Source organism: Cornus florida, unplaced genomic scaffold, assembly GCF_030987335.1.
Source record: "Cornus florida cultivar Cherokee Brave unplaced genomic scaffold, ASM3098733v1 CherokeeBrave_3.0.0_Hap2_Chr09, whole genome shotgun sequence".
Taxonomy (NCBI): Eukaryota; Viridiplantae; Streptophyta; class Magnoliopsida; order Cornales; family Cornaceae; genus Cornus; species Cornus florida.
In genome coordinates this window covers 43,672,653-43,696,667 of record NW_026775579.1, presented here as the reverse complement: position 1 = coordinate 43,696,667, position 24,015 = coordinate 43,672,653, and the positions used below count along the sequence as shown (strand labels likewise).

Sequence of the window (24,015 nt, the reverse complement as noted above, 5' to 3'; positions counted from 1 at the left end):
TTGTAAAAGAATCAAAACATTGTTACTTTATACATGCATTCAGTACAAGCCAAATTCCTTTCTGTGAAAGATTACATTGTCCGGGGACTGCATAGTCCCTAACAATTCAGAAAATTACAGGAACACTATGCTCCAAGGGACACAAGACATGCCAGATAAATGCCCCCAACAACTCCACACAGTCTATATTCTTCCTCAAATAACATGATAAATCAGCAGAAATGGTTACAAGAAACACTATAAATGGAATGGAAGATGCTCACCGAGCGAGAAATTCTCCAGCAACAAATCCTTCCAGGCCTAAGAAAATTGACTTGCCAAAGTTGGCAAGTTCTATTTATCTAATCTCTTTTTGAGTTTGCCAGATGTTCTTGGAGTTGAAAGCAAAGGTTTGACATTTCGGAGAGCAACTTACATTGTTGATCTCGTGATAATGTTACCTGAGATGTTATTGCTGGTCTTGGGCCCCGTAGTAGTTGTTGGAGTTGAGAACAGAACATCATAGCTTTCTGGTCATTTGTACAAGATTCAGTGATTAATTGAAGCAGTTTACAGCTTTGGTCTTGAGGAGAAGCTTGAGGGGGCGGGACTGGAGGAACCAGAAAAGGGTGTTGAAGAAGCTCAGGAATTCTCCATCTTTCTTTCCGGTCCCATGCTAGACACTTCTTCATAAGATCAAGAAGCCATGGATTGGAAACTGGTTCGTACGTAATTTCATGATTTGGATCTGTTATAACTTTGAACTTTGCCCAGAAAGTCTTGTATTCTGAAAAAGGTGTTCTTCCATATACCATTTGGTAAAGGATGCAACCAAGCGACCAGATATCAGATGGACGACCACACTTTATGGTTTTTCCATTCACATCTGTCTCGTTGCACATGAACGCTTCAGGGGACATGTAACTCAATGTACCCACCTACAATCATATCCTCACTAAATAAGACAGAAATGTATACCAAATATTATATCATAAGATAAATTCCTTCATCAGGTTACCAATCACAATATGTCATGTCACATTTTAGAAAACTCTGGTGCCTTTCTCAGCACAACTGAAAAACAAGTATTTAGGATACCTATGCTTTTCCAAGTAATAACAGAAAATGCCCAAGTATCATGATGATGTGGCACTATGTAATTGGTCATTTCACATCACAGAGGAACAAAACAAAAGAGGAGCTATATTCTATTTGTAAGAGTAAATATTAGCAAAAGGAAAAGTAGACATGGAGTAACCTGAGAATCCCGTTGAATGTTTGTTGTGTCACTCATTATGGCTTTAGCAATACCAAAGTCGATAAGCTTTAGTGAACCTCTTACAAGAAGAAAATTAGCTGGCTTCAGGTCTGAGTGCACAATACGTTCCTCGTGTATGGTGTTAACAGCTTGAAGTATTTGCTGCCATGTATTTAAGAAAGGGTACGATGTTAGACCGAATAACAGTTAAGACAGAACCAGCATTGCATGTGCCTCTATCTGTCTTTCTCCTTGAAATTAAGCACAGCATTAATCTATATAGAGAAAAGGAGCCCACTATGTCAAGAAGGTGAAGTGCAATATTTTAGATAGGCAACTCTATGCAACAGCTTATCAAAACAATGAAACAAAATTATATCCCTAAAATATATAAGTAAATAAATAATAAAAGTAATAATAAGCACTGCATTTATCCACTTCTCTGGATTCGGCACTGCATTTATCCACTTCTCTGGATTCCGTGAATTAGCCATGTTTGGAATTTTTCGAAGTTTGAGTTATTCTATACCAAAAACAATGCTTACTACAAATTTTGAAATTAATTTTTCCTTTAAAAACAAAAAGACATGACGTATCACGTATGGCTTGTAAGTTGTAATAGAAAAAAATGAAAAAAGAGAATTCATGTGGCCGACCCCATACATATGGAATTAAGGCAATGATGATAATGACCTAAGAAACTACTTCTCTAAATGCATGACAAGTTTGGAAGTACAAATATAGGAGATAGGTCAAAGTTATCTAAGAATAAGAGCACAAAGATTGACACACCGGATTTCTCTTCTGAAAACTGGAAACATTTTCTAATCTTAGTACCTTCATATTAATGGAGAAATGTCTACTTGTTGGGCATGACATGCACACATCACATATCATAGAAGGACTCAATAATCAATTTAAAGGTTCAAATAAATTAACTAATCCATTCCTAAGAAGCGAGAACACTTCTATAAAAGTATCCTAATAGTGCAGGACACATGCTGGATATCGACACTTCACAAACACAAAAACTCATATATGTGTCCATATACTAAAAGAAAAAAAAAAGGATCATTATTTTGGATACATGGCCAATGCATCTCAGGCCCTCCAAAAGTGACTTGCAGTATGACATTTAAAATTAACATTGTACGTATGACATCCACAAGTCAAGTATATAATTGTTAGAATGTTATATATATGTGTGTGTGTGTGTGTGTGTTGGGCCATTATGTAATTACATAATGTTGGTAGGGCCCTTGTGTTATTAAGGTGACTTGTACTTTATATAAGCCTACATAGGCTTATTAGGTTGTTAGTGTGAAAAATATAGATACAAGTTCTCTCTCTTTCTCTCTGTCTCTTATGATTATGAACATGGTATCAAAGCTACACGAATTCATGGGTGTGAGGGTCTGTAGTTGTGTGGTTTAAGATCGGAATCACGATCGGAATCGCAATTGTTGGTGTTCCTACTTTCTTCGTTCGTCGCCAGTAGCTCCTCGTTCACCTTCATTAGATCTGCATCGTCATTCGTCGTCGTCAGATCTGCATCGTTCGTCATCGTCGTTGCCGGCAGCTTCTTTTTGGTTGTCAGCGAGTTCGTCATCAAATCTACCGTCTTGATTTACAAAGGTGAGGTTCATCGAATCGCGGGTTTTTTTTTTTGGCCGGAAGTTGCAGAGGTAGCTGCCTATTGATTCGGCCGTTGATTTTGACTGGGTCGCCATTGTCTTCGCTGCTTTGTTCACCGGCGTTTGTGAAGGTGTGAAGAAGAAGACCCTGTTTGGCTACACGGTTATGCTATTCCAATCCTAGTTTACTAAACCTGGAATAGCTATTCTAACCCTGGTTTACTAAACCTGGGATAGCCCCGAACCGGCCCGTTTGACCGGATCCGACCTGTTCGACTGGATCCAGCCCGTTTGACTAGATTTGGCCCGTTTGCCAGGTTCGGCCAGAATACAAATTCTGCTTCTTTTTCTTCTCTGTTTTGCTGGGTTTAACATGGCGTCCAGTTCAAATTAGTTTTCTCCCACATCCGGTCTTCATTCTCCCATGACTTCAGTTAAACTCAATAGGAAGAATTACATACTATGGGCTAAATCTGTTAAAAATTTTCTCAAAGGTAGAGGCCTTGGTACTCATCTAACTAAAAAGAAACTCAAAGAAGCTGATGCTTCTTTTGATGCATGGGAAAAGGAAGATGCTCAGATCATCTCTGTGATGATAAACAGTATTGAACCCCAAATCAGTTCAACCTTACTTTATTTGGATACTGCCAAGGATATATGGGACAGATTGCACCAACTGTATTCTGGGACAGGTAATATCACTCGTGTTTATGAGCTCTGTAAGCAGTATTTCAATCTTGAACAAGGTAATCACAGTATAGAACAGTATTATTCCAAAGTTATAGGAGTTTATGAGGAGCTGAATATGTATCAGCCCATTACTGCTGATGTTCGAGGTATGCAACAACAACGTGAGGACTTTAATGTTGTCTGTTTTCTTACTGGTTTGTCATCAGCTTATGAGTCTTTTCGTTCACAGATTATGGGCAATCCCACACTTCCATCTCTTGCTGATGTGTTTTCTCGACTTCAGTACGCTACACTTGTAAGTGATACCTCAACTTTGAATACTGGGCAAAGTGGTGAGCGTTCAGCATTTGTTCGTTTCAAAGGGTGAAAATACTACTTTCCGTGGAGGTCGTGGGGGACGTTCCACACGTGGCGGTCGTGATTCACGGGGAGGCCGTGGCCGTGACAGGGAGTCACGAAAATGTACTCATTGTGGCCTTTCTAATCATACTGTGAATTTTTGTTGGGACATTCATGGCAAACCATCTAGTTATGCAAATCAAGTTTCCTCCTCTCCAAATGATGTTGCTTTTGGATCTCACAACGTATCTGAATCAGATACGGTCTATGTTCCACGTGATGAGTATACTCAGTTTTTGTCTTATAAGCAAGCATCTAATTCATCTTCCACAGCTACCTTTGCCAGTCAGGTACTGCACACACATGTCTATTGTCTTCCACTCGCAGTCCTTGGATCATAGACACTGGAGCATCCGATCATAGACTGGATGTTCTTCTCTTCTATCTGATTTTAATTCTGTACCTCCTTCTTAAAGAGTTACCCTTGCTAATGGTTCCTTCGCTAAGGTTTCAAGTTTGGGGACAACTCAACTTAGTGATTCCTTGTCTCTCTCGTCTGTTTTATATGTTCCTCAGTTTCCCTTTAATTTAATGTCTATCAGTAAGCTCACTAAATCTCTTCAGTGCTCTGTTACATTTTATCCTACTTCTTGTGTGTTTCAGTATCTCAAGACGAAGAAGAAGATTGGTACGGGGTATGAAGTTGGTGGCTTATATTACTTTGATTTGGCACCTTATCCTGTGGCTCTTCAGTCTTCTCTGTCTTCATTCCAGTGGCACTGTCGTCTTGGTCACCCGTCACTTCAAGTTTTGCAGCATTAAGTTCCTAGTCTTAGTAATTTGAAATTCTTGTCATGTGAAGTTTGTCAACTTAGTAAGCACCATCGCGTGTCTTTCAAATCTAGGGTTAATAATAGTGTCTCTAGTCCCTTTCATTTGGTTCATTCAGATGTGTGGGGTCCAATAAAGCATTCTTCAATCAATAAATTTCATTATTTTGTGACATTTGTGGATGATTATTCTTGCCTAACTTGGTTGTTTCTGATGAAAGATCGTTCTGAGTTATTTTTAATTTTTCAAAAATTTCGAAAAGAAATCAAAACTTAGTTTGGCTACCCAATTCGTATTTTACATTCTGATAATGCTAAGGAATATTCTTCAACCCCCTTTGATACATATCTTAGTGATAAAGGAATTATTCATCAAAATTCATGTGTTTATACTCTTCAACAAAATGGAGTTGCAGAACGTAAGAATCGACACCTCTTAGAAGTAACCCGTGCTCTTTTGTTTCATATGCGCATGCCTAAACAATTTTGGGGTGATGTTGTTCTTACTGCCTGTTATCTTATTAATCGTATGCCGTCATCTGTATTAGATGGCAAATCTCAACATTCTATTTTATTTCCTGATTCTCCTTTGTTTTCTCTTACTCCTAGAGTTTGGATGTGTATGTTATGTCCACAATCTTGGTCCTAGTTTTGATAAACTTGACCCACGTCCCACAAAGTGTGTATTTCTTGGATACTCTCGTTCTCATAAAGGTTATCGCTGCTATAGTCCTGTTTCTCAGCGGTACTTTATTAGCGCGAATGTGACCTTTTGTGAGTCCATACCATATTTTTCAGATAGTGATTCAATTCTTGATATTACTCCTGAGTCGCCTCTTCCTGCGGTTCCTTTTCCCTCACTTTCTCTGCAACCTAAATCTCCTTTGCCTGCCCCGTTACAGGTGTACACTCGAAGACCAAAGCCATCTACTATCGTGCCTCCTCCATCGTCTTCAGAGTCTTTGGATCCAACATAGTTCACTGTGTCTGATTCCTTGCCTATTGCACTTCATAAAGGTACTCGCTCGTGTGTCACTAATCATCCCATTGCTCATTATGTCTCTTATAATTCCTTATCGCCATCCTTCTCATGTTTTTCCTCTCAATTGTCTACTACATTTGTTCCTAAGACTGTGCAGGATGATTTGTCTAATTCGGGCTGGAGGAAAGCAATGCAAGATGAAATGGATGCTTTGCATCAGAATGGCACGTGGAATCTTGTTCCATTACCTCCGATGTCAAACCAGTTGGTTGTCGCTGGGTATACACTGTGAAGTATCTTCCAGATGGGTCCGTTAAGCGTTTAAAAGCCCGTCTTGTTGCCAAAGGTTATACCCAGACTTATGGTATTGACTATGATGAGACGTTTGCCCCTGTTGCTAAGATTTCTTCTATTCGTGCTTTGATTTCTCTTGCTGCTAATAGACATTGGCCTCTATTTCAGTTAGACATTAAAAATCCCTTTTTGCATGGTGACTTAGCAGAAGAGGTTTATATGGAGCAACCACCTGGGTTTGTTTCTCAGGGGGAGTATCTTCACACTGTTTGTCGCCTTAAGAAGGCCCTGTATGGATTGAAACAATCTCCACGGGCTTGGTTTGGAAAATTCTCTGAGGCGGCATTAAAATTTGGTCTTAACAGATGTCAGACCGACCATTCGGTATTTCACCAGCGCACTAAAGCTGGCTTCATCTTTCTTGTTGTGTATGTAGATAATATTGTGATCACAGGTGATGATTCTGAAGGCATTGCTAAGTTGAAGTTGTTTTTGCAATATCAATTCCACACTAAAAACTTGGGTAAACTTAGGTATTTCTTGGTCTTGAAGTTGCTAGATCCAAGAAGGGTATAAGTTTATCCCAACGAAAATGTGTTGGATTTATTAGAAGAAACAGGTATGTTGGGTGGTCTCCCGGTTGATGCTCATATGGATTCGAATACAAAACTTGTGTCTGATGAGTGTGATCTATTTAATGACCCGGGCAAATTTCATCGTCTTGTTGGGAAATTAATTTATCTCACTATCACTCGACCTGATGTTTCATATGCAGTTAGTGTTGTAAGTCAGTTCATGGGAGCTCCTAGAATGCCACATTGGATTGTTGTTCTTCGGATTATCCGATATCCCAAGCAAGCTCCAGGTGTTGGGTTACTATATAAATCAAATGGTCATCTCAGGGTGGAAGGTTTTACAAATGCCGACTGGGCTGGTTCTCCTTTAGATAGGAGATCTACTACAGCCTACTGCACATTTGTAGGAGGAAATCTTGTTACATAGCGAAGTAAAAAGCCAACGGTGGTAGCTCGATCTAGTGTTGAAGCTGAGTATAGGGCAATGGCCCATACTACTAGTGGGTTGACCTGGATACAACATTTTCTAAAAGAACTTGGGTTGACAGTTGAAGCTCCTACTCCATTGTTCTGTGATAATCAAGCAGTAGTTCACATTACCTCAAATCCTGTGTTTTATGAGAGGACCAAACATATTGAAATTGATTGTCACTTCATTCGAGAAAAGATATTACGTGGGAGCATCTCTACTCCATTCGTGAAGTCTGAAGATCAATTAGCTGATATGTTTACCAAAGCATTGGGTCATAACCGGTTAAGAACTATCTGTTCCAAGCTGGGATTATTTGATATATATTCTCCAGCTTGAGGGGGAGTGTTAGAATGTTATATATATATATATATATATATATATATATATATATATATATATATATGTTGGGCCATTATGTAATTACATAATGTTGGTAGGGCCCTTGTGTTAATAAGGTGACTTGTACTTTATATAAGCCTACATAGGCTTATTAGGTTGTTAATGTGAAAATTATAGATATAAGTTCTCTCTCTCTTTCTCTCTGTCTCTTATGATTATGAACAATAATGAACACTTAACAAAAAACAAGAATATAATTATAATGGTATAAGCTTAGTAGCAGAACAACAGTGGCATATCTAATATGTGTGTATTTGTTATATTTTAATAGCCTTATTTATATTTTTATTCTATAATAAAAAGTTTCATTGTGATGAAAAAGTTTCTTGTTCGCATATTCAGTGAACAAAAGTTGTCATGGTATGTGGTGTCACTTTAGTAGAAGGTTCGCACTGACATTGAAGGTGTGACTGTAGATTGAAAACCGATTTGAAGGACATCAACATCTTCCTTCAATCTTCATCAACCACACAATACAAATATTTAATGACCTAAGAGACCATAGGATTCAGAGTGAACAAATTAGGAAACTTGAATTAATTTGGAGTTAAATTTGAATATAATTATTAATTAGTTTTAATATATGGGGAGGTAGGTTTGTTGAATGGGAGGCTTTGAATGCCATAGGTACTTCGGGTGGGATTTTAATCATGTGGGACAGCAGATGGTTATCTAGAACGGACGTGTGGATGGGGAGATTTTCTGTGTCTTGTCTGTTTAATACGGAAGAGGACAATTTCAGATGGGTTTTTACTGGAGTCTATGGACCGGTTATTGATGAGGAGCGACCCATCTTTTGGGAGGAGCTTAGTCATGTCCAAGGATTGTGGTCTCTCCCTTGATGTTTGGGAGGAGATTTCAACTCTGTCAGGTCCCCGACAGAGAGGTCTACAGGGGGAAGAAGGTCACTGGAAATGGATCAATTTTCTGATTTTATTGATGAGCATCTTCTAGTTGATTTACCAATGGAAGGTGCAGCATATACTTGGTCGAATGGTAGGGATCCAATCACTCTTTCAAGACTGGATAGATTTCTAATTTCTGAGGTATGGGAAGAGAAATTCCCGAATGTCATTCAGGCAGTGTTAGCAAGGGTCATCTCTGATCATGTTCCTTTGGTCTTGGATTGTGGGGGTTTGTGTACTCTAAAAACCCCGTTTAGATTTGAGAATATGTGGCTACGTGCAGAGGATTTCCAAGAGCAAGTCAGATCTTGGTGGGAGGGAGTCACTGTTTCAGGATCGCCCAATTTCATAATAACAAAGAAGTTAAGAGCTCTCAAATTTGCTCTTAAATAGTGGAACAAGGATGTTTTCGGGAATCTGGAATGGAAGAAGAACAGAGTCCTTGCTGATTTTTCCGAGATTGACCGTCTTGAGGAGGCGGGTGGGGATATGGAGTCTCTACGTTCTAGAAGAGTTTCCTATCGGGCGGTTCTTGCTGAGATTGCTTGTATGGAGGAGATCTCGCGGAGACAAAAATCTCGAGCTCTTTGGCTAAAAGAAGGGGATAGGAACACAAAATTCTTCCACAAATTAGCTAATGCTCATAGGAGGAGTAATCATATTGGAAGAATTCGGGTGGAAGGTGTGGAGTTGTGGAGAGAGGAGGAGGTGCGCAACGAGATTGCTTCTTTTTATCAAAAGCTTTACACCGAGCCTTTAGCTTGGAGACCTAAACTTGATGGTCTCCATTTTGAGGCTATATCTGAGCTGGATAGAGATAGGATTGAGAATCCTTTTACTGAAGAAGAAGTTCTAAAGGCATTATCAAGTTGTAATGGGGACAAAGCTCCGGGGCCTGATGGTTTTACCATGTGTTTTTTATTGGAAAGTTGGGCGATAGTAAAACATAAGGTAATGGGTACTTTTCAGGAATTTCATTCTTCTGGCGTCTTTGAGAAGTCGCTCAATGCTTCATTTATTGCCCTTATCCCCAAGAAGGGAGGCGCTTCTGACATAAAGGATTCCGTCCAATTAGTTTGGTGGGTTGTATTTACAAACTTATTGCTAAGGTGCTTGCTCTAAGGATGAGGGAAGTAATGGATGGGATTATTTCGGACTCCCAGAACGCCTTTGATGGAGGACAACAAATTCTTGATTCAGTTCTTATTGCTGGCGAATGTGTGGATTCCAGATTACGAAGCGGTATTCCTGGAGTTTTATGCAAACTTGATATTGAGAAAGCATACAATCATGTGAATTGGAATTTCCTACTCTATTTGTTACAAAGATTGGGGTTTGGAAACAAATGGAGGAAGTGGATCGAGACTTGTCTTTCATCTGTCAAGTTTTCTATTCTTATAAATGGCTCTCCTGCTGGTTTCTTTAGTTGCACCCGGGGCATAGGACAAGGTGATCCTTTGTCATCTTTCCTCTTTCTTGTTGTTATGGAGGGATTAAGCAAACTCATGCGCAGGGCAAAGGACCTTAGCTTTATTAAGGGTTTCAAAGTGGGTAGAGATTTAGCCCATCAGATGGAGATTTCTCATTTACTTTTCGCAGATGATACCCTGGTTTTCTGTGATGCCGATGTATCTCAACTTCGTTATTTGAGGTGCATCCAAACTTGCTTTCAGGCGGTCTCCGGGCTAAAGGTCAATCTAGCTAAGAGTGTGCTTGTTCCAGTAGGGAATGTTCAGGATATCACCTCCTTAGCTGCAGTTCTTGGATGCAAAGTGGGTTCTTTTCCTATTCCTTATTTGGGGTTACCCTTAGGGGTCTCTTCAAGGACAGTGGGGAGTTGGGATTCAGTGATTGACAGGTATGCGAAGAGATTAGCAGGATGGAAAAAGCAATATTTGTCCAAAGGGGGTAAAGTTACTCTTATTAAGAGTACATTATCGAGCCTTCCCACTTATTTTCTTTCTATGTTCCAAATCCCTTGTTCTGTTACGGATAGGATTGAAAAAATTTAAAGGGATTTCCTATGGGGAGGAAAGGGAGATGAGTTCAAGTATCACCTTATCAAATGGGAGCAAGTTTGCAAGCCTGTGAAATTGGGTGGACTTGGCATAAGACAAATAGTTCCGATCAATCAAGCCCTCCTGGGTAAATGGTTATGGAGATATGGAAGGGAAAGACACCGTCCTTGGCGCAGGTTAGTTTCCTGTCGGTTTGGGGAAGAAGATGGAGGCTGGTCTACACGTCCGGTCACTTTTGTGGGAGGAGTAGGGATGTGGAAGAGTATTCGGAAGGGTTGGGATGCCTTTTCTGCTCATATCAGATTCAAAGTTCGTGATGGACGTCGTGTTCGGTTTTGGGAAGATCTTTGGAGTGGTGATCAGCCACTATCTCGTTCATTTCCTAGATTATTTAGTATTACAATTGATAAACACGCCTTTGTAGCTGATTGTTATCGTCTTGATAGCAGTGGGATTACGTGGGATGTGCACTTTCGGCGTTCTTTTCAGGATTGGGAGATAGATGAGGTATGTGTTTTTTTGGATCTTCTATATCGGCAAGAGGGTGTTGGTAGAGGAAATGAAGATTTGATTTGGGTTCCTTCTTCCCATAGTAGTTTCGAAGTAAGATCCTTGTTCTTATGTCTGTCTCATTTTGTTAATTATGTTTTCCCGTAGAAAACTATTTGGCGATCCATGGCTCCAACTAGGGCGGCTTTCTTTGTTTGGACTGCTGTTTGGGGAAAGATTTTGACAATTGATAATTTAAGGAAAAGGGGCAATTGTATTGTTAATCGGTGTTGTCTATGCAAGAAAAATGAAGAGTCTGTGGATCACCTCCTTATGCATTGCCCAGTGGCGAATGACTGTCGGAATCTTATTTTCGGGTTGTTTGGCATGTGTTGGGTAATGCCACGATCTACTAAGGAATTGATTCATGTATGGGGAGGATGTCGTGTGAGAAGGGATGTACGCGATTTTTGGAGAGTCATCCCACATTGTGTTTGGTGGTGTATTTGGAAGGAGAGAAATAGTAGAATGTTTGAAGATAAAGAGTCATCTACGGCAATGGTGAAACATCACATTCTTCGTTCTCTTTTTAATTATGTGAAGAAGAGTTCTTGCTCTTCTTCTGATGATTTAATTATTTTTTTTGGATTCTTTTCGGCCTTAGCCCCGGTTCCATTTTTGTATAAGGGACACGTTCCCCTTTTGAACGCCTTTTTATGTTATTATTACTTATCAAAATATATATATAGATATATATGATAGAGAATTTAAGGACCATTATTTCATTACCTAGAAACCTTAAAGTTGGTTAGAAAACTTAGATTTTGAGTTTAAGTTGAAAACCAATTTAAAAGTTGAGTTTGGTAACAAGCTCAAGCTGAAATAACTGATCCTTGTGTCTTTAAAAATAATTACAAATAGCACACTTGGAATTTCGTGATGGTCTTTTATTTATTTTTATTTTTTTATTTTTTATAAGTAAGATTGTATTAGAAAGCATTCAAACGGGGAACGCAGCTCAAAACGAACTATGCATGGCCAGCCACTAAACTCTTAAAGAGTCCGAAAAATCAACTTTCTCCCCCTGGATTTACAATTTCTCCCCTAAACCCAACAAAAAAGAGTACAAAGAATAAAGAACTTTAGTGCACCAACAGGAGTCTCCTTGCCATCAAAGGATCTCCTGTTCCTTTCAGTCCATAAACACATAGAGGCGTTACCCTCCAAAAGTCACGGGCTTGGGTATCCACTGTACAACCTCTCCAAGCCTAAATCAAACCTCTGGTAGACCTAGGCATAACCCAATGGACTCCATATAAGCTCAACAAAAAAAGCCACAGGGTAGTGCAACAAAAGATGATCAACCATCTCCTCATTTCTCTTGCACATTCAAAACCTACCAGATAAGAGGAATCGATCAAAAAGAGACAAAGTAGGAGAGAGTGCCACTAGACCAAGTGAAAGACGCTCCTTTCATCGGTAAATCAATCACGTGGGAATCATCAATAAAGTCCAAAAACTGCTCCATCGCCGGGGTCCACCTTCCTCCAGTCGACCCTTCCATTGTAGACCTAATCACACTGAAATCACCACCAACACACCAAGGAAGAGATTATCTTCTCTGTACAGAGCCAAGCTCCTCCCACAACAAATGACGCTCTCCGTCCTCAACAGGGCCATAAATTCCAGAAAAGACCCAACGAAAACCATCCTCCACGGAGAACTTACAGGACACGGAAAATCTTCCAATCCACATCTCCAGCTCGGATACCCATCTCTTGTCCCACGTTAGAAGAATCCAAACCGAGGAACTGAAAGCATCCAACACCACCCAGTCCACAAAGTGTCCGAATGAATATTGCCCTCATGCGCAAGGGGTCTATGACATATATTTCAGTTTAGAAAGACCTAGAGAGGGTGGATAAGTCTAGTTTCGTCTTTTGCATTTTTAAAATTTTGTTCAATTATAATGATTTAGAACGCAGTAAACAAGCCAACACAATCACAATGCAGAAATAAAGAGCAAGTAAGAAAATAGAGAAAGCGAGCGAGCGAGCGAGAGAGAGACAGAGAGAGACAGAGAGATGATGCCAGGGATTTCTTTAACGTAGAAAAGATTAGCGAGGAAAAAACCACATGCTATTGATATATCTCTGACGTTCAGTGTTTTCCAGTTCTAGTGCCTTCGAAATCGCCAACAATACTAATGCACAACTGTGTGAGAAGAATCTGTTGCTATAATCACTTCAATATATTTGATTGTAAGGCTCGAATTCACACAATCAGAATGAACAACACACTACTAAAACTTAAGTGCAAAAGTACATGTTTAAATTGAAAAAATTGGAAATAGAAAATCTCAGCTAGTTTTTCTCAAAAAGGCTCTATGATTTTTAGTAATCCTCGCATGTATTTGAACAAATTTTTAGCTTAGTTTTTATAGATAAAAAGTTCTCTTTATAGATGAAAAGGTCATCAAACACAAGTATAAGACAACTCTATGAGATGAGATACAAATTGAAAATTAAACCTTATCGAAACTCAAAAACCTAGTTAAAGTTGGTAAGGCTCTAGCGGTACAAGAATTTATTCAACTGGTAGAATAGCATTCTGGACTCAAATAACTTTACTACATAAGCATATTCATTTCATACGGAACAACCAAATGCTCTACCAGCACAGCAGCTTTCTGGATGAAAGCATTATTCCACTAGAATCACATTCAAGAGGTACAAGGAATTGACTACCAGTAGAATAGCTCTTTGGAATTTCAATATGTCCGTCCAGTAGCCTATTCAACTAGTGCAAGAAAAACTACAACTGGTGCAACCTTAATCTATTTTAAACAATTAGCAATTTTTGCACCAAAATTGTTCAAATAGTTTTCACTTAAAGAGTCCTCACCATTCACCCACTTATATGACCGTAAGTGTTGTTTGAATCAAGTTCTTCAGGAATTATCTCTTGATGATCAATCAATACTTGTTGAGCACTTCCAACCAAAATGAATAAAAATTACAACTCCATAAAATCGGTCTTGACTACGAAATATGCCAACACACAAAAATGTTTTTTAACTACCCAGGAAATATATATATATATACACACACACACACACACAGTAGTGTTCAATTGCTCCCTGGTGAGCAGGAAGCAATATACTCACTTTTACTCATAGCCTTAGGATCTAATCCTACAGCTAATTGAAACAATGGTTATTTTAGGTAATTGTCTTTCTTTTAATTAGCCATTAATTATGAAATGCCTATATTGGATACTTTTTTAAAAATAATAATAAATTTTTTTAATCTGATTAAACTTTAATTATGTCCCTTTCCACCACTATTGGTCCGTCACCACCACTCACCTCCTCCCCCACTGCCATGACCACCTCCCCCAACCACACCACAACATTACCACCTCCATCACCACCATACTGCCACCCACCACCACCACACACACCAATAATTATAAGGACGCCAATTAATTTGTAAATTTGGTAATTCTTAGTTAAAAGTAGCCATCAAATTTGTCTGGGTGGAGGTGGTGTGGTGTAAGTGGTGGTGGTGGTGGAGGAGGTGGTGGCAGGGTAGAGGTGACAGTGACGGTGGGGTGATGGCAGTTCGTGGTTATATTTTTTTTAAGAATGTATTCAATATAGTCATTTCATAATTAATAGCTAATTAAAATAATGTTAATTTCCTAAAATAACTATTCTCCTCATAAACGTTGGATTAGATCCTAAGGCTATGAGAAAAAGTGAGTATATTGCTCCCTGCTCACCAGGGAACAATTGAACACTACCATATATATATATTTATGTGTGTGTGTGTGTGTGTGTTTTTAACACCATAGTCAGAATATGTATAGTGACGTTCAACTGGAAAGATCAATCCATCAAACCTGAATCTCGATCGATCGCAGTTACAGTAGAATAGCTCGAACGAAGGCTTGATCATCAAGGATAACCGAGAAGGTTTCGACTGATATATTGATTGGTCCAAGTGGATGCCCATACTCGATAGACGACGCATTGTCAATTACTAAAAAGGTTTCTAAACTTTTCAAAAAATTCCTAATCAATATTTAATCGCTCTAAAACTATAAAATGTGTCTCAAGGCGCTCTAAATCACAAAGATATAAGAGACACAACTACACAATTGTGAGAGAGATTGAGATCTTTATTTTCTAATCAGTATTGTGTTATATTGTGTGATTGAGTTCTAAAGCAAGGAGATTCATTAAATATTTGAAGATTGGTCAACCACAACAAAAATGCATCAAAGGATTTGACGAGGAGTCATTGGAGATCAATTCACTGATTAGACAAAATAATCTTGTGAGGAGTAAATCCATCGATAGAAGATACTGTGTGCCTGAAGACTCTGTTTGAGTGTGAGTTTGGTGGATCAGTCTATGTCAAGAGAAAACTAAGGGGTTTTAGGATTTGGGAACTGTTAACCTAGTGTAAATCTCTTTGTCATAATTGATTTGATTTTCCTAGATCAGATCCCGTGATTTTTCTCTGTTGGAGTTTCCATGCCTGTGGATGTTTTATGCTTTATATTTCTGTACTTACTGATTGATAATTAAACTTTAATTGATTGTTAAAATTGAAATAAAGTAAAAATAATCAAAGTGCCAAAAAACCTATTCATCAACAACCCCCCCACCCCCCCAACCAAACTAGTCCTAATTGAGCATAGCATACTCTGATGTATTAGAGAGTCGGGTATATATGTCTTAATACAATTTACAGGACTTCTGATTCAACATGGTCTAGATTGGAGACATGCCCATTAAGAGCTTACTGACTATTTAAAATATACAATTCTTTTTTAGCAGGTCAACTTTATTGGTTCTTGCCAACTAAACAAAGATAAAAATACAGTACAGTAAAAACAATGGCATGTCCTAGGCTAAAATATTTAGTGACAGATAATTTCAAACTCCCAACAACAACTTCTGGAAGTCCAGGTTGATTAATGAGAGTTCTATATAGTTGATTTATGAGGAATGCAGGGAACATTCAGAGATTTGAAAATAAATGTATGGCAAATTAGATCCCAAAGAAATGGCATAAGAAAAGGACACAGAATAGTGAACAACCTGCCATCAACAAAATCAGATTTTATAAACCGGTTCAAATGGGGAAAAGAAGAACCAATGCAGGCATCAATTCTAGCCTTTCTTTGTATTATGGATACCAAGGTTTAAGCAAACACAAACATAACCAAATCTTCTCAATAATGAAAAGCTAAATAAACTTCTAATCAACTAGAACTGGAGAAACAAATAAATAAATAGAAAAGAAAAGAAAAGAAAGAAACAAGGTAAGGAGTTGGTTAAGGACCTGCCAGTAAAACCGAAGCCAGTTTTCATCTATGGTCAAACTAGAGTCATCCATCTCCTTCCATTTTTGGGACAACATGTGCGCCAAATCAATTTCACCATATTCAAGTACCATGTATATATATCCATCTTCCTTGACTCTGCCATCCTTATTATTCATGGAACCATTCAAAACTTCCTGAAGCAAAGTCTTATCTGTCACCTAAGAAAGAACAGGATATTAGAAGGAAGTATCATATGTTATTCAATTACATAAGAGAAAAAGGATTCTGAACATAACTTTATGATGAGAAAAATAAAGCTTCCAGTTAGTAAAGTTTTTCCTCAATTATTTAATTTGCTTCAAAAATTTTGTGCTTCTGTTGAACTGGAGGATGCTCAAACTCTAAGCAAGGGATACACCATAAGTTAGGTTCAAAAAAGTAGGCACACGAACTGCTTGGATTGGGGTTCAGTACAAAGTTGAATATGTACAAGGATTAGAGTACTTGCCATATCTTGATTGGTGTTTGAACTTAAACTTGGAAAAAATAACAGGCATTAGGCAGGAAGGGTAACAACATCTTGATATCAACACCAAAGATGCCTATATGGATCATAAAGATTCCAACTTAGTAAGCCCTGTTCTATTATTTGGGGAAATATAGGCTAGCATTTTGAATCATCATTCCTGCAAGAGATCGAGCCAACCCAACCTGAAGGCTAATTTAGTGAAAATAATGCCAGCTAAAAAAAAAAAAAAAGAAACCTATAGTTGTTAACAACAATTGGTCTATTTGTGAAACAGTGAACTAGCACCAATTGAAAGAGAGAAAAACCAAGATATTGTATTCATGTAAAAAGAAGAGCAATAATGCATTAATAACCAAGAGCGACATAGTACATTGAGAATAAAGCTAAGCTAGGGAATTTCAAAACTACCGCAGGAAGCAATACTATAGAAATTGAATTATGGCCTGCTTTATTCTGTCGAGTTTGCAAGACATATTTCTAAAATAGAATCACATTTTATGGCATTGCCTATGTTGAGAAAAGAAAAAACCCAACTCTAAAGATATCATAATTTCAAATATTTTCAATGATTCACTTAAAAGAAAAACACAGATGTAAAAATTCTATTAGACACTTTTACATTTGAAATTTTACCACATCACTAAAATTAAATTTATCCTACAAAATTTTTAGAACTCAATCTCCAATATCAAATTCCCACATGCCTTCAGAAATATAGGAAATATATAAATAAAAAGTACAAAAAAATAATAATAAAATAAAAATTAGGCTCCCTCTGAAGTAAAAGGGTGTAAATAAATGGTGTCAAATTTTACATAGTACAGAGATTGATTTATTTGGACAACTCAAAGAAATCAAAAGAGAGACTAAAATTTATCATTTTCATCTTGATATAGCCGTGAAAAAATAGTAAAATAATTCTCATAAAGAATTAAAATATATATATAAAAAAAAAAAAGACCAAAACAAACAAATGTGCACGGATCTTATGTATTATGTTACTTGTGTATATATCACATGCATCTTGAAGTGGATAAAAGGTGCTTCATAGCTAAAGTTGGGGGTGGGGTCATGAGAATTACAAAATAGGAAAGTTCCCTACCTCTTTTATTATAAATTTCATATGATGTTAGCACTCATGACTAAATTTCTAAAGTACCAAAGATGTCATATATACTTTGGCTAGTCCTCTAACAATTCCCAAATTAAAAATAAAAATTGAAGATGCAAAAATAAATAAAATAAAAACATTAGTTTATAAACAGCTCAAGCTTAGCTCACGACTCACGAGTTAGCTTTTTCAAATCCTTCAACTTGTAAACATGCTGAGCATGGGTTAACAATGCTTAGTGACAGATTCATTTTCGGCTCAAATAAGCTCGTGAACAATGATTAGTGCAAATTTGTACTCATAATAGAATGTTTAGTCCATTTTATATCGCTAAGTTAGAGAACTTCATGAATCTAGGCTTGGGTACACATAAGATGATGTTGCTGAAATAGAGTGTTCTTTTCCTTCTGACTTTTATATTTCAAATTCATTTTTCCAACTGAGACAATGAGGGCTTGAGAAATGGGTGGTCCAGACTCATCTTGTTTTGAATCTTTGGTACAAACAAGCTGAGCTGACTCATGCTCTTGGTGACTAGTCACCAAGCTAAACTCGAACAATGTTGTTAGGCTCAAATTGGGCTTGATCCAGACTCGAACAGTTTTTAATTTAAATTAAGATGGACTCAAGACACAGACACTTGACTCACCTCGATTCGTTTGCAGTCCTAACAAAAAATTGAACTTCAATAATTTTCTCTGCATTATCTCTAGCATATCACAAAGTTAAACTACTAAGATGATGGCATAAAAACATGGCACAAATAATATCGTGTCACTAAACATTGGCACAATCCTCAAGGTCTTTAATTTCGGCTCTCATCGATATGTCAATATTGTAAAACACATATCAAGATATACAGATATTAGTGCAACACTGAAAATTTGTAATCTTGTAAGCATTATGGTGAAAATGTGAAAAGCGCTTGTTAAACTATAGGGACTGATTGGTATTGTATTCAAAGGGGTCTTGAAAAGTTTTTGTAAGCACTTGATACCAGTATACCACTAGGTCATGTCACAAATAATATCGTGTCACTAAACATTGGCACAATCCTCAAGGTCTTTAATTTCGGCTCTCATCGATATGTCAATATTGTAAAACACATATCAAGATATACAGATATTAGTGCAACACTGAAAATTTGTAATCTTGTAAGCATTATGGTGAAAATGTGAAAAGCGCTTGTTAAACTATAGGGACTGATTGGTATTGTATTCAAAGGGGTCTTGAAAAGTTTTTGTAAGCACTTGATACCAGTATACCACTAGGTCATGTTTCATCTATATTAGTTGGCGTCACCCCATTCTGCGTTTGCTGCATGGCAGCTGTCAACCAATCTGTCTAAACACCAAAGCATGAACTGCCTTCGCACAACCTCAGCATAAGGTAGTAACAACTAATGACCCAAGCAGCACATGAACTAACCAGGCTACGGTTTCCCTCTAACCTCCTATGGTACTACCATAACCCATGCAGCCTAATAGTTAATGCCTGCTTGAGGGGTTTAAGGATTTCTAAGAGCTTGGCATATCTCCAGGAACCTCATCCTCTGAAACAAGCATTTGATGCATGCATCTGGCACCATGCCACTGTTAGATACACGCCACCTCACAAGACTAGGTTTTCTGACCTAAGCAATACAAGCTAGCAAACAAACATTCAAAATTTTCTATACAAATAGTAAACAGCTATGCTATATTTACCACCAAGCCCTCAAGTGGCATCTCTTCCACTACCCGAAAGGGGGGGGGGGGGGGGGGGGGGGACATTTATGGCATGTAGAGATAATAATGTCGATCCCATATTATTCTTTCTCCTTTGGTGTACAAGTTTTGGTTTAAATTCCACCACAGAGGGGTCATTGCTCGGTGTAATGTTAAAAACACAAGCTAAAAAACTTGAGGACGTGAATTCATATCAAGTAGCCACATTGTGCAAAAATAATGTCAAAAGATTAGGCCTGTGTCCAGACTTTTCCATCCAGCACCCCATATATGTCACACCAACATTGGGTAATGACTTTGTAATGGTTTCAATTTTGAAGTGTCAGGATTTTTACCTCAAGTCCAAATCAAATCCCATTGTTTTGTTCTAACTAATTTATAGACGTCAAAAAATAAAGAGAGGCAGTTTTGGGGTTTAGTTGCATTTCATTGTCTCTGCTTTAATAATTAAATTGGTTTCATTACTTTAGAGAATATTCTAATAGCATGAATAATCAAAAAGTATTTGAGGGAAAAAGGAGGATTCTGGCATTATTATGGATCCATCTCTCAAGATATGGTTTTGCCATCACACGGTTTAGGCTCCAGTTAACCAAGGATCCTCGGAGGGGTAGACTGAGAGCATATCTGACCTTTGACATTATTTGCACAAAGATATGAAAATTAAAAGATCTATAAATTAGCAGTTTCAAAATAGCAAGGGAGCTTGGTTCAGTTTTCAGGGAACAACTTTTTGTTCTAAAAAATAAAGAACAATTCGAAAATTCATTTGGTTGATAGTTTTCTAAAGTGTTATTTGAAAACTGAGTTTAAAAAAAGGCCTGATTTCCAAAAGCCTCCTTCTGTAGTTCTCTGAAAACCATTTCCTGTTTCTATTCAAGGAACTGAACCAGACTCCCCCTAAATTAACGCGATTTTCATGGTTCCAAGTTAATTTATTTACTTCCACGTTTTGTTAGGATCTTAAGTGATACGAAAACACAAATCTAACAGGCCAAAGTAGGCTTGTTGTAGCTTGAGGATGCATTTGTAGAATTCTATGATTCTACCCACAAGGCCTATATAAGCATGCAAAATTACAAAGAAAGCAAGTTATCCACATCTCCTTCTTGGGTTGTGCTTCGAATTTCTAATTATATTTACAATGACAACAACAACATACAGACTGACACTAGACTTATCTGAATAGAATTTTATGTTGCTACAGCAATCAATATTGGTTAATTCTTTAACAAATAACATCCATTCTTTCTGAATAACTCTATATGTCAGATGACAAGGGCATGATCTGCAATTACAACTCAAACAAAAATTACCACTACTTGCCACATTACTCAACTATAGACTAACTGCATACCTCATAATCAATGAGTTGAATAATGTTGTTTTTCCCCTTCAGCTTGTTCAGATACATAATCTCCTGACAGAATCCATATGCAGTAGCATAATCGCGACCTTTAAGCTTTATTTTCTTCAGGGCATAAATTTTGCAATCTGATGAAATAACTTTGTGGACTTCACTACTCCCACCGCTACCTATCTTACCTAGCCTTTGATAAAGCTTCCCGTTAACTTTAAAAAACAAGTCAGGATCATAATTTCTTTTACGAGGAGCTGGCGCTGCTTTCCCACTTACAGATTTTTCCTGTTTTCCTGATCTACAAGATTCTGACTTCACATCCAACGATGGTTTATTTGATGACAGAGCCTGATGTTGTATATCAGTATCATCGCCTACCTTAGTTGATTTGTCATCAGGACAGGAAGTATCTTTCGGAATGGCACTCTCCTTCGGCACACTGCTTTGCTGCTCGTCACACAATTTAAAATCCTTAACTTCCAGCTGTGTTTCAACAGCAGAGTTGGTAGGTTGGGGTGCAATGGCTGTCTGGTCAGCCAGTGTTCCACTGGTATACTTCGGTGAAAGATATGATGGTTGCACAATGTCTCCTTGGGTCATGGGTTGAAATTTCAAATTACAATCTCCCAAAGACTCTACAGCCACATGAGAACCACTATTTTGCACAGGACGAGAACAGTAGGTCATTGAATTTGGCAGGGGAACAGATGATGAATTGAGTAACATTGTGGTAGCACAAGACGATCCAACAACCATGTCTCCTTGGGTCCTGGGTTGAAAATTCACATCACAATCTCCCAAAGACTCTACAGCCACATGAGAACCACTATTTTGTACAGGACGAGAACAGTAGGTCATTGAATTTGGCAGGGGAACAGAAGCTGAATTGATTAACGTTGTGGTAGCACAAGATGACCCAACAACTGAAGATTGAGTCATGTTGTAGTTTGGGTCACTCTGCAAAAAGTTTCTGAATTCATGCAGCTGATCCTGAACTCCCATTGTTCTTTTTTCCAACAAAGAAGAAATCCCACCATCAGACCTCAAACTAAAATCCACTTCCATGCTTTGAAAATTCTGGTGCTTCAAGTCATGATGACTGATAGCAGTCGAAGTCTCTACTTGATTGCTCACATCCCGTTCTGTTTCTGTCAATGCAAGTGAATCCATATGAGACAATAAGTTGTCCATTCTGGTGGCCATTCGGTCATCGGCCCCTGCATAGACAAAATGATCGAAAGAGAACGCAAAACATATTGCATACTACTGACATTTGATATGAACAATGCCTAGTTTCCAATAGGTGATAATTAGCAAATCATCAGCTTACATGCAACACAGTCAAAATTTTGCAACTTAAGAAAATTATATCACAGGGTCACAGAGAAAGCTACTAATAATGCATTTATTATACCTAAGCTAACAGTTCGGCAATTTCTTACCCTGAGGCCTCGCATTGTTTCCCAATGCAAACTGCACCTTCTTCTGACTATCAACCAACGGAAGGCGTTGAGACTCTACAAGTGATGAAGACACTGTATCGTTGTTTTTACAATCAGTGGAGGGCCTGGACTGATCAATATCAACATCAAAGGGTTTAGAACTCTCTTCATATGTATTCGCAATGGTGCCTGAAATGGAGGGTGGGCAGATCAATGCATCCTCTTGAGTTTCTCTAACAAAGGGGACCATGCCTTTCGCCAACGCAATGGAATCCCTCACCCTGTGACTCAGTGAATTCTCATTCTGGGGCTTCTCAGTTTCCATTTTAGAAACCACATTTGACGCTAAATTTTTTGATGTTTCTTGTTGAGGGGGGACCAATATACGCCTTGGCCTTATATTGTTAGACTGCATTGTACCTGCAATTTCAGCATAGTAAACATTACAAAATTAATATTAAAAGATAACAACTTTGACGTGTAAGGTTCTCAGTCCATCAACAAATCATAACAGGAAAACCATCCTCCACAGAGTGATATACAAGCAAACGCAGCACAACATGAAAGTAAACCCTAAATTGAGTTGTCACTGCATCATAAAATCAGAAGGCCATAAATAAACTTTTTCAGCGAAAATTAGTGGAACCTAACCTTAGAAATTTGAGCCAAATAAACCAAATATTGAGACAAAACCCCAATTTGAGTTTTCAATAAGATGACGGACACATTCCAATAAAAAGCCCTAATTTTACTTCCAGTAAAGAATAATGGAACATTTAAATATACAGAAGCAAACATAGAAAATTTTAAAGCAAAAAACCATTCATTGAAATTAGCAATAAAGAACCCGAAATAAAACCCTAACTTTTCTTCAGTGAAGTACAAAGTGACCTACACGCAAAACTTTCAAATTGAGTATGTCATTGCAATGAAGAACCAACAAAAAACCCAAAATTTCGACGAAACGGAAAATTTTAGAAAGAGAAATGACGTTAGAAAGAGATCGTGTATTCGTGTGTTTACCGAGAGGGCGATGGCGCTTGAAGGCAGCTCGAACATCCCGGATGAAGCCTGGAGAAGACGATGAGAAGGAAGATGAGGAAGACGATGAAGTGGAGGTGAATGAACGTGTGAGATTGGAGTCTGGGTTGGTCGGACGGAAGAAGTTGTTCTTGGTCGACGATGGCGCAGGTGGGGCCGGAAGGTTAGCCTCCCCATCCATTGACAGATCTCAGAGGCATCTCTGATTCATAAATAGAGAGAGAGAGAGAGAGAGAGAGAGAGAGAGAGAGGCTTCAAATGGGGAAGATGAAGATCAGGCTTGATGACGATCCATGAGGAACTGAGAGCACAGTGTGTGTAGTGTGTGTGAGAGAGACAGAGAGAGAGAGAGAGTGCGTTTTTTTGAAGTTTAAACGGCTTATTGGCGCTCTCGGGTCCTTACGTTTTATTGAAGGACGCTGTTATTAACGAAAAGGTTTTCATTAGTATTTTAACCGAGTTAGGAAAAAATAATACTTCGTAATAATTAAAAGGATTAATTACAACGACACTCCCGAGATTTGTCGTATTAACAGGCATATATAAGTTAATCCTTTTTTGGATAATGAGACCCCCTGTAATTTGATAAAGTTGACAAAACACC

General features: G+C 38.1%; 1 protein-coding gene across 2 annotated transcripts; it reads right to left on the bottom strand.

Annotated features, from left to right (window-relative positions):
• On the bottom strand, window positions 1–23,790 carry LOC132273770 (serine/threonine-protein kinase MPS1). Of its 2 annotated transcripts, none has more exons than XM_059774828.1 (6): window positions 23,394–23,790; window positions 22,371–22,790; window positions 20,926–22,145; window positions 16,219–16,419; window positions 1,238–1,399; window positions 1–917 (listed from the first exon to the last, which is right to left on the bottom strand). In XM_059774828.1, the coding sequence occupies exons 1-6, from the start codon at window positions 23,590–23,592 to the stop codon at window positions 342–344; spliced, it is 2,778 nt and encodes a 925-aa protein (XP_059630811.1). In that variant the 5' UTR covers window positions 23,593–23,790; the 3' UTR covers window positions 1–341. The 2 variants fall into 2 exon arrangements, with proteins under 2 accessions (XP_059630811.1, XP_059630812.1); XM_059774829.1 differs by having other exon boundaries at window positions 20,926–22,076.
• Window positions 23,791–24,015: the final 225 nt, after the last annotated feature.